Genomic DNA, 11915 nt, shown 5'->3' with positions numbered 1-11915 from the left:
CAATTTTCACCCTCAGTTTATGACTCCAGCATACATTTTTATAGTCACATTTTAAAGCCTGATTTTTATTTTAAAAATTTAGCATTTTTTCCCTTATATCATTAGAGAAACTCCTCGAATGTAACTTTTAAATTGTCTACATAAAATTCCTTTATGTGGATATATCCTAATATATTTAACCAAGTACCTCTTTCTTAAACGTTAATTTTATGTCAACATTTTACTGTTATAAATTCCTCAGCAATGGATGTAAGGTTTTGACTATGTTCTTTGTAGGATATGGAATCTGATATCCTTCAAAATTGATCTTTTAAATTATATTGATTAATTACTGATTTTAACTCTTTATATTCTTTCTTCCTGCTTTCTCTATTGTGTGTTAGTAGTTTTTCTAACCTCATAAATTTATTTCTTATTAGAACTTTGGCTGTCATTCCGTAATATTTAATATGTAATGCTGTCTTATTCTTGTTTTCTGGACATTTTTAAATTTAAGTTTTGATTTCTTTACCCTAAAGTTGCTTAAGATATATTTTAGTTGCATTGTGATAATATGGCCTCTGTAACTACAGAGGTAGTTCTTACTATAGAGGAGCTTTCTGTTGTCCAGTTTGTTATTCATTTTGTGTACATTATATGGGAATTAGTTTTCCATGTTGATAAATATTAGTCTATAACATGATTTTTAGTGGAAGAATAATAGCATTGTATTTAACATCACTTTTGACAAATACTTGCTGCTGCCGCCGCTCAGTCGCTTCAGTCGTGTCTGACTCTGTGCGACCCCATAGACGGCAGCCCAGCAGGCTCCTCTGTCCCTGGGATTCTCCAGGCAAGAACACTGGAGAGGGTTGCTATTTCCTTCTTCAATGCATGCTAAGTTGCTTCAGTCGTGTCCAACTCTATGCGACCCTATGGACAGCAGCCAACCAGGCTCCTCTGTCCACAAGGTTCTCCAGGCAAGAATACTGGAGTGGGTTGCCATTTCCTTCTGACGAATACTTAGGTTGTTACTAATTTTCACCATGTAAACATTCCTGAAGCTAAGTTTTTATTTATATCCTTTACCATTTCCTTAAGATAACTTCTAGGAGATTATTTGCTAAATCAACAGATATATATGTATTTAAGGCTTTATGATACCTATATCCAAATCACTTTCCAAGAATGCTAATCAAATTTTATTTCAATTAACAATAGATGAGTAATTTTCACCTCATTTTCCTACCCAGACCAGCTTAGAGGTTTTAGATAGAGGACACTGTTTACTGGCCATTTTTATTACTTTTGGAATTTGTGTTGTTTGTGTCCTTTTTTTTTATTGTTCTATGTTTGTTTTGTTCTTATTAATATGTAAGAGCACTTCATGTGTCATATATTGTAGGCAATCCTACAGTTTGTCATTTGTCCTATATAAGTATTGTCTCATCTGACCCTCTCAACAACCCTCGAAGGTTGCCATACCATCTGCATATCAGTTATGGTTGAGGTGACTGAGTACAGACTAGTCTCTTTCCCAGAGTCGCATAGCTAGTAAATAGCAGAGTTAGGACAGTGTCCTAACATTTGGCTCTAGAACTTCCTCTCTCAGGTATTCTGCCTCATAATAAGGCAAATTTAGTAATATTTTCCTAGAAAATCATGTATAGTTTCAAAATTTTTTTAATAAGGTGGAAGAGCACATTGAAATCTTTTGTAGTATTTTCTTGCCATACATCAGTTTTATTGTATGCATTTGTGTTGTTCTTTTTCTTGGTAACTCTAACTAGAGATTTGCTGTTTTATTATCTTTCAAAGATAACTCTATAGAACTGTTTTTCTGTCTTCTAATTCTTTGACTGTTGCCGTTATCTTTTTGATTACAGTTCCCTTTTTTAGGCCCACTTTGCTGATTTCAAAAAGAATACATAGTAAATTTTTTAATTCTTTAAAAAAAAATTTAGAGTTTTTCTCTCAATATAAGAGAGATTTTCAACCAGCGTGAGTGTGGGGAGGGAGACTGTAATCTCCAGGAAGACTTTTTCACACATAATTTATTACTCCCTTGTCGCCTTTTTCCAGTTGCCCACCCTACCCCACCTTTTGAGGATTATACTGTTATTGAGAGTGCTTTCTAATAGCTGTGTGTTTCCCTTGTAAGAAAAAACTCAAGTTTTAATTGTATCTCATAAGTCTTCATATGATGTTTTCAGTATTTTGAAATAGGCATTGGAGTTATTCGGAAGGTGTACACTTCAAATATTAAATAGTTAAAACTTTTTGTGCGTTATTTTTTATTTTTAGCTTTGTTGTCTGGTCTGTAGAATTTTTAAGTTTATTGGTATTTTGGTCTGGCTTAAAGTGCTCAGGGTTGGATATTTAGTTTGACTATACCAGATGTATAAAGCATTGGTCATTGTCCTTGAGATGAAACATCACAGTGATGACCAGTTATGGTGTGGGTAAGAAAAGAGGGTCGTGGGATAGCTCTAGGAGAGTCTTCTTTGTTGCTGAATCCCAGCATTTAGTACAGTGCTTGGCTCGGTACAGTCTTGTTGAGTGAAGGAAAGGAGTTGCTTTCTGCCAAAGGATAGGAGCTTGGATTCGTCAATGTTAATGACAAAGGTTCCTAATCATTTTCCATCCACTTCCAGTTTTAATGCCTAATTCTAACTTATTATATATCTTATGTTTTGTTGTTTGTCTGTATAAACTGTTTTTTTAAAGAGTTGTTTTTTGCTTTTATTTTTGTGTCTTCTCCCCTTTATGCTTACTTTGAAGACTATAAATAGCAGTTTTTTTAAAGGCCCAACAATTAGAAAACACATATTTGAGTAAAATTAGGGCTGTAATAAAAGTGTACATATGTTGAATACCTGCTACACACTAAGCCCAGTAAGTGCTTTTATTCACTTTATCTCCAGTGATCCCTCACAACAGCCCACAAGAGCCTGAGTGACCTGCCCAAGGTCCCCGGTGGAGAATGACAGAGTAGAGATTTGTACCTGAGAGCCCAGCACAGTAGTTGTAGTCATAAACACATCTCAGAAATCTTATAAATCAATGACATTAAGCTTTTGCAGACATAACAGAACGTCTTTTTCTCTCAGTTTATGCAGCATTTTCTGTGAACATTTGGTATTTTCTCTATGTTCATATTTGTAGTGTGAATGAAGAAGAATCTTCATTCTTTACAAATGAAAGAAAATTATATCTAAGTCCCAGAAATGAATATGTCCCCATTTGATGAAGTTCAGGGTGGCAATATTTTCTGGAAGGTTTCTAATCAAGCTCAGATGGTTCACTGATTTTAGACCTTCTAACCAACCAAGGGAGGAGCTAAGCAGGAAATGTGGCAATGAGGTGGGGAGGATGACACAAGGGTTATCATTAACATTTTTATGGTAAAAGCTGCAAAAATGTTACTAAACTATGTCCATACATTAGAGGAGAAACGGGCAGATGACATTAGAGGAGAAACAGGCAGATGATTAAAACTTGACATGGTACCTCTTTTTTTAAAATAGTTTTTGGTTGATAAATTATATACATTCATTTGCTAAAACCCCAAAGAAGCAAGATTAAGAAACTCATAACCCCACTCCAAGAGGAAAGCATTGCTAACGTTTTACAATATTTATGTCCATAGTTTTATTTCTGCATACATACATTTTTCAAAATGAGTTATGCTACTACTACTACTAAGTCGCTTCAGTCATGTCTGACTCTGTGCAACCCCATGGACTGCAGGCTTCTCCGTCCGTGGGATTCTCCAGGCAAGAACACTGGAGTGGGTTGCCATTGAGTTATGCTATATATATTTTTTCATAGTTTGTTATTTTTCTTTGAATATATTTCATTGTATCTCATTTTAATATATTTCAAAGACTTAAAAGCTGTGATTTTTACCCTTCTCTTCCTCCATCAGCCTTTAACGAAGCTTAGTTAGAAGCCCACTTTAATGATATTCTCAAAATGACAAAATTAGATTAGGAGAAGAGTAAGGAGTGGGTGTACAGGGAAGATTTTTGTCTGATAGAACAGTTGTGTATTATTGTTGTGGTATTTAGACTAATTTATACATAGAATCAAATTACAAGGAACTGTGTGTATACACACACATACACACAAATGAATACATGTGAAAATTTACATAAATGGGATAGAGGTTAGTCAACAGAATTGCACCAGCATCAATGATAATGAACTACAATTGTAAGAACTCGCCACTGGGGGAAGCTGGTTCACAGGGTTCTATGTACTGCAACTTCCTATGATTCTATAATTATTTGAAAATTAAAACTTTTTTGTACATCCACTTTATAAAAGGCTAGATTAGATTTTAATTCAGAAACAAACTGATTATTAAAATGCAAGGTACAACATGGTAAAGTAGGAACTAGGAGACTTGTGTTTTGATCATGGATCTGCTGGTGGACCTCTGGTTAGTCTCTTAACTTCTGGGCTTCATTTTCTCTTCTGAAAAATAAGAAAATTGTGCTAGAAAATCCTGAGATCCCTTCAAGCTCTGGTATTCCTTAAGGTGTATAGATTTTTTGTAAATCTGTAAGTTTGCCAAATACAAAGTGAATGCCAATAGTATAGTAGAGGTTGTCCAGAGGTTAGGGCTTGTCTAACCTTGCAATAGGCAAGAAATCTCTTTCTGTCTCTCTGTTTGCCTAGCATTACATTAGACATTTGGTGATAGAACAGGATTCAGTCCCCAAAGGACCTCAAGAGGGAAATGGGTACAAAAGAAGTACCTATACACATATTCTAGATTACACAATAGAGTTTGTTTACCTACCAAAATGTGTGATGGGGCCAGTATTGCTGTAGGAATTCTGAAAGGGATCACTCTAGACTGCAGTATCTAAGGAAGAAGAGAAATTTCAGATGTACAGCTATTCTAGTTTTATCATTAACTGCATCTCAGACTGTGCTGCAAGGACCAGAGTGTATATCTCATATGTATTTTGCTATTACATTGAATTATATCCACTCATTTCTCTTTATTCTGTCTCTAAATTTAGACTTACTTTATAATTTGAGTTGGGTTAATAGATGGTAAATACATCTAGATTTACTTGATGTTTTCTGCTTTTCTCTTTTTTCCCTGTCTCCTTGACCCTTCTTTCCCCTCCAACCAACTCCAGCTGAAAAAAGGAAGGGTGGGCAGACTATGGATTCTAGCCTTCCTCTTCTAAGTGTATCTGATCCTTTCATTCCTCTTCAAGTACCTGATGCACCAGGTAGGTAAATAAAACTGAAGTTAAGTTACATCACAGGGCCTCTTGAGAGTTCTGTTTTAAACACTGTGAGAACAACCTGCAGTCCAAGACCTAATAATAGGTACTGTTGTATATTTTTACTGTGTCTCAATAAAAGGGCCAAAATTCACTTGGAAGGCACTTATCCTTAGCAAAGACAGTAAATTCAGCTCAAATTATACCAAATTGTATTCCACATCATACCAATGTTAAGTTTCATGTCCTCGACTGTGTTAATGGTGATGTAAAGGGCCTGTGTATTGCAAACAACTTTTAGTCCAGTGTGATGTTAACAGTGTATGTGCAGGGGAACCTACAAGCACATGATGGAAGGAATAAAATCCTAATAGTATAGTATACTGATTGGATTATGAGTGACTTCCTGTTCCTGTTTTGTTCTAATGTGCTTTGATTTTTATAAGATAAAAATACATAATAAAATTTGATAGGGAATGAGTCAGGAGACCTAGGTTCCACTACTTTCCACTGTCTGAGCTTGACTTTTCATCATCAAGATAAGTAGTTCTCATCTCCCATACAATCTGCCGTGTACTGATTTTTAAGTAAGCAGTCTGCAAAAGTAAGAAACGGTTAGCGTGGTCTGATTGAAACAGCTTTCAAAACAATGCTTGGATGCTTTCCAGTTGGGGTTCATGATGCCAAAGATTTCCCTTTGCTCCCCTCCTCATTCTCTTAGGGGAAGAGGCGCATGATGTGAGGGACAGAAGTTGCCCTTTCCTTCTTGATCAGTTCCTTTCAAAAAGCAAATAGATCCAGCCCCTTAGAAATAACTGGAGGTCATTTTGCTGTTGATAGTTTTTCTTTTTCCTCATTCTTACTCCTGTCGATTTCTTGAACTAAAAGAATCTGCTTGGTTTTTTCTTCTCTCTCAAAATGTCAGAGGGATTTATTTGATTGATTGCTTCATAATTGGAAGGGATTGTGATGTGGAAATCCTCTACTTACAAAACAGACCCACAGCTAGGGGTACCAAGACAGTTTTTATTTCTTTAGATAGTTTGTTGACCCTTCTAAGAAGAAGCAGAAATTTGCCTTAATCAGGTAGTATTGTGTATTGGCTGGACCTGGAGGTAGGTCAAAAATACTTAAAATAATTAAGGAATGACTCAGGGAGGGTAGTTAAAGAAATGAAAAGAAAGGTGTCAAATGGAGGTCCTTTTCTCTGTTGCATCTTTCAGGTATGCCTGGCAGGGCCTAGACAGGCCAGTTTCAAGCAGATGCCCCTTCAGGTTCATGCCTTGTTCTTACCCAGATAGCCCATGAACTGCAGAAGCTGGAAGGGTGGCCTCTTGGCACAAGCCAGATGATGAAAGCATAAATCATACATGTTACTCCTTTGAATTCTCAAATCACTGAGCAAAAAATCCAGGCTTCTTACCACACCCACAAGGCCCTGATGATTCTGGCCCTTGGCTGCCCCTCTGCCCTGAGCTCAGAGCATTCATCCCCTCATTTCTTCCTTCAGTAAGCTGACCTGATTCCCACCCCAGGGCCTTTGCACTTTCTGGTACTCTGCCTGGAAAGGTTTTCCTTCTTGTCAGTCGACATTTGGGTCTTGAGCTTAAATGCTGTCTTCTCAGTGAGGCCCAATGTGGTCCTGTGGGCACTGTCAATCACGCTCCCTGGCTTTATTCTTCACAGCACCTATCGTGACATTGTCTGTTTTTGCTTCTTCATTGCCTCTTGTTTGCTTGTTCAGTCCCCACCAGAACATCAGGTCCTGAGGGAGGGACTTTGTCTGTCTTATTTGCCAGTGTACTGCCAGTGTCGGGAATAGTGCTGGGCATAGCTGGCACTCACTGAGTATTTGCAGATCAGATGAATAAATTAAACAAAACCTGAGGCTGAAAGGCTTTTGGCGGTCCCATTACTCTCCATTTCTGTCCCCAAACACCGAACCCCAGACTCCTAGCTCCATAGCCTTCCATGTGTGACTCTGCCAACCCCGATCCAGGCCTGCTACCCACTGTTTGAGGAGATATAAACAGCCCACAGCCCACATGTCTGGAAGCTGCCAAACCCCTGGATGAAAGTAGTAGCTAAGCTCAGCAGATCCTCAGTTCCCTCTTTTCATGCTGCTGTCTGGAATTTGGGCTAAGGATGGCATGTGACCGTTGTGTCTGAATATTTCATTTACTTCAGTGCCCAGCCTGTGGCACATTCAGCGTTCAGTTATAGCTCTTTGTCCCCATATCCTTCCGCAGCATCTTGAAATACTGCAGTGAGGAAAGGGCTGAGAATTTAGGGTCTCTGGTCCCATGGCAGACTGCGGGTTTGTCTCCTGCCCCTCAAAGCAAGCAGTTGGTCACTCTCTCCACCCCATGGTGGACACTGGTCAGGTGTATTGGTTGGTTGGTTTTACATACGTGCTTTCCCCTCCCACACTCATCCTTCCTGGTGGTGAGAGTCATGGAACCTCAGTCTCCTGACAACTGTGTCTATGACTTGACATTTATTTTATGCTGTTTAAATGTTTACACATATAATATCCTTTGAGCCTACAGATAATACAAACGGGTGGGTGTGTCATGCAGTCTCTTGCCTTGTGAGTGAGGGAGGGAGGCCCTAATTCTGTGTGACTGAGCTCCCTGCTCTTTGTTGGCCCACAGCCCAAGGCAGCTAGTGGTCTCCTTTGCATCCATCCCAGGTCAATCAGGCCTTTGACTAGAGAGCTCACCTTAAGGTTTAGGGAAATACAGGAACGGATTTGAACATGTAAGAGCTTGGTTCTAGCCACTTAGTAGCTAGGTGGTTTTAGTCAAATCACTCCAACCCTGTTCCTGCCTGAAAAATTCCAGGGACAGAGGAGACTGGCAGGCTACTGTCCATGGGGTTGCAAAGAGTTAGACATGACTGAGCGACTAACATTTCACATGACATAATGCCTCATGGTTCATCCATATTGTAGCATATGTCAGAAATTCCTTTCTTCTTAAGGCTGAATAATATTCTACTGTGTTTTGCTCATCCATCCGTCAGTTGACACATGGTTTGCTTCTGTCTTTGGGCTGTTGTGAATAATGCTTCGGTGAACATGACTGTGCAAATGTCTCTTCAAAACTCAAGATTCTTTGGGGTATGTCCTCGAAAATAGAATTTCTAGGACGTACGGTAAATCGGTTTTTAGTTTTCTGAGGAACTGCCATACTGTTTCCCACAGTGACTATACATCTTTACATTTCTGCCAGCAGTGCTCAGAGTTTGAGGAAAGGATTTTTATAGCAACCCCTTCATACTGAGCTTTCGACATCAGTGTTCCACAAGACTAAGCAAGAACGCATTAGTTGCCCCATGAGCGCTACTTCCTAGAATTAATAACTTAAAAAAAAAATACTTCTTGGCTTACAGCCCTCTGTCTTCTTTCGACAAGCAGGCAAGAGAAGCTGCATTTCCTTAGTGGTTTATTGTTAAGATTGGCATTCTTCTCAGAGCTATTTGCTTGGCATCTTCCTCACTTCCTACTGCCATCTTGTGATATTAAAAGGTCCAAAGTAGATCAGAGTGCGTGTCTTTACTCTGGAAAGTTTTTCTTCCCACAGATTCAGTTCTCTAAAATGGACTTAGAATGCGTCATGGAGATTGACTTTTGATTCCAGCGTGCAGATGTCACAGACAGTTTAGTGCCTGGTTTCTCAGTGATAGGAGCTATTTAGAGTGGCTAAATTCTAAAAACAGCATCTCTTGTTACAAGACTTCAGGGCTCACACCCCAAGTCAACACGACATACAGTTTCCAAAGCCACAAAGCTGGAGCAGCCATATCATCTTTTTTGATGAGGCTTGCATCTGGCTCTTCTGTCTTAAGTTCATTCTGCTTTATTCCTCATGCCTATTTCTGATTAGGGTTGGAATGGGCCCTGAGCAAGCCCTTAGTCTTATTAGTCTGTATAAATAGATATCTATCCTCATTTTTGAGATTTTAAGAGAGAAATTTTACAACTTGCAGTATTCCCTGGTCTCATGCCAGGAAGTGGTTCTGATTATCTATCCTTAGACTGGTTTATGAAGAATTTATTACCCTTTTTGTAATATATGTTTTCAATAACTGAACCTTGAGAGGAGAGGGATCTACATCTGAAATGGATGAATTCCTGCCCCCAGCTCCAGCAGTTGCCTTCTTCTCTCTTCTCCTAGTCCCTGACGCCATTTGACTTACTTTGAAGGAGAGGGGTGGTGCTCAGAGAAGACCCTTTCACTCCTTCCTTCATTTCTAAGTTCTAACAGTCCTCTCCTTCAAAAGCAGTCCTGGTCTCCACTGTCCAGGCTAACTAATTCTGCATCCATTTTTCTTTAGCAGTCTACCTTCTCAGTCTTTTAACTGTGATTTCAGTGCTTTTCCAAGCACTTAATCTGACTCATTTTTGAGAAGCCTAGAGACTTGGGAAAGAACTGATTATAGTACTGAGAATGTGATAGGAAAATACCACCAACGGGAAAATAAGAGCAGACAATCCATAAAATAAAGTATGAATTATCAGTAAGTAATATTTTTTTAAAGTTCACTATCATTTAATTGGTATATATAATATACCAATTATAAAGCAGTGAGGTGCTCAGCTTCTGCTGTCAGCTTGGTAAAGATGGAAATAACCCAGTGCCTCATGGACACACTCTGATCCTGCTTGTGGGAACATCATTAGTACAGCTCTCGGGGTGGATAATGTGGTCTTTGAGATTTTACTTCCTTATTGACAGCAGTTCCTTTCTAATACATTATCTCCATGAAGACATGAGTATGCTTAAATATTCATTGAACAATCATTTTATATAGGAAAAGAATGAAAGAGTATTTGTTTAAAACTCAACAGTGGAGCTTCCCTGGTGATCCATTGGTTAAGACTGCCTTGCAATGCAAGAGACACTGGTTTGATCCCTGGTCAGGGAGAGCAACAAAACTTGTGAGCCCCAACTACTGAGCCTGTGCTCTAGAGCCGGGAGCCACAACTGCTGAGCCCACGTGTCCCAGAGCCTGTGCTCCACAACAAGAGAAACTGCTGCAGTGAGAAGCCTGCACACTGCAACTAGAGTAGCCCCGGCTTGCCGCAACTAGAAAAAAAGCCTGTGCAGCAACGAAGACCCTGGGCAGCCAAAAATAAATATATCTTCCCAAAAAACACTTAACAGTGGCTATCTCTACAAGGGAAATTTGGGGTAGTTTAACTTTTATCCTGTAGCTTATTTATATTTCCCAAATTTTATACAGTAAACAGATATTATTTTTATACTAGGGTAAAAAAAAATTGCGATTTGTTCTTTTTTCAAATGAGAAGCAAGTTTAGATATTCCCCCCAGCCTCATTCCCTGTTCACCCGGCTGGGCATGTCTGAGCTGAGTTTGCAGGATGAACAGCTCTCTGCATTGCCCAAAACCTGCCACCTTGGGGCCACTCATTTTAGCTCCTGCCCATGTCACTGAGGAGCCCTCTGGGTGTCCTTCTCTGCCGTCAATACCAGTTCAGAGCTCCAGTGTCATCATTCAGCTATCTGTCTTCTAAGCAACCAGTTCCTACTTTCTGGTTTTCCCCTCATATTGTATGATTGAACTTTTAGAGGTTGATAGCATCTTTAAGTTTATCTTCATTTTATCGGTGGGAAGACTTAGATCCAGAGAGAGACAGTGATTTGCCCAAAGTGCCACACAAACTTTGTGCAGAACCCAGGTCCCCTGGTTCTTTTTTTTTTTACCTTTAATGTTATTCTTTTTAAAAAATCAATTTATTTGTTTTAATTAGAGGATAATTACTTTATTGTGATGGTTTTTGCCATACATTGACATGAATTGGCCACAGGCATATGTATGTCCTCTCCACCTGAACCCCCCTCCCACCTCCCTCACCTGTTTTTCCTCTCTACATGCTGCCTCCACCTCCCACTTCACATTATTCAAGGAATTCTGCTTATTCTATTCTCATACCAAGGCATTTGAGAAAATTCTAGAATTTCACCCATTTTCACTACTGTAATCTCACACCTCTTTTATGTGCTAAGTATTTCAATTTATAAACACACACACACATTAATTTCTAATAAATATGCCCATTTAATCCTGACAACCTTTTAAAGTAGTTCTTAACCTGTATTTACAGGTGAGAAAACTGATGCTTAGAAAAATTAGGTAACTAATGTAAACTCAGGCCCTTTGGCTCTTTCATGTTGCTTATTTATTTGAGAGGATTTTGCAGACTCCAGCTGAAAATGTACAGTATTACAATCAGAGTAGATAAATAATAACCTCCTCAAATCCAGGAATTTTCTCCCCTTTCCCTCCAACACACATGTAGAATCTGAAGCCGGATCTGAAAATATCAGAGTCAGCCTAGGAACTGATATAAAACTGGATCATTTTCTTCTATCCATAATTGTCCACTGCTTTTCACATATACTGCAATAAGATGGAGTCATGGACTTTTGATTCTAACACAGAAGATATTGAAAACTCTTGTAAAATGTTTCTTAGGATGATTCGATCGTTGCAAAATGCAATTTATGAATTATTTCTTGGTTTCACTGGTCTGTCACTTTGTGTAATTGGGAAATAGAGTGTGAGCCTCTATGCATTTCAAGTATGAGCTGTCCCAGAATTTGGGTTTTGTTTTTGCTCCCAGGGAAGCCACTTCCCATTATTCAAGTTAAACTATAGAATTCTT

The 11915-nt window shown here is 38.8% G+C and overlaps 1 protein-coding gene across 19 annotated transcripts in view; it reads left to right on the top strand.

Annotated features, from left to right (window-relative positions):
• Positions 1 to 11915, top strand: part of AAK1 (AP2 associated kinase 1) — a 163730-nt gene that overhangs the window by 131274 nt on the left and 20541 nt on the right. For 15 of the 19 annotated variants that reach the window (XM_027555689.1, XM_027555691.1, XM_027555683.1 and 12 more), the window contains one exon: positions 5136 to 5231. The exons of the other annotated variants lie outside the window; for them this stretch is intronic. In XM_027555689.1, coding sequence (XP_027411490.1) covers positions 5136 to 5231 — 96 coding nt within the window. The remainder of the gene's footprint in view (positions 1 to 5135; positions 5232 to 11915) is intronic. 19 annotated transcript variants of the gene reach the window in all.

This window comes from Bos indicus x Bos taurus, chromosome 11 (genome assembly GCF_003369695.1).
Source record: "Bos indicus x Bos taurus breed Angus x Brahman F1 hybrid chromosome 11, Bos_hybrid_MaternalHap_v2.0, whole genome shotgun sequence".
In the NCBI taxonomy this organism is placed as follows: domain Eukaryota; kingdom Metazoa; phylum Chordata; class Mammalia; order Artiodactyla; family Bovidae; genus Bos; species Bos indicus x Bos taurus.
Note: the sequence above shows the minus strand (reverse complement) of the source record. Positions and strands in the feature narration are given on the sequence as shown.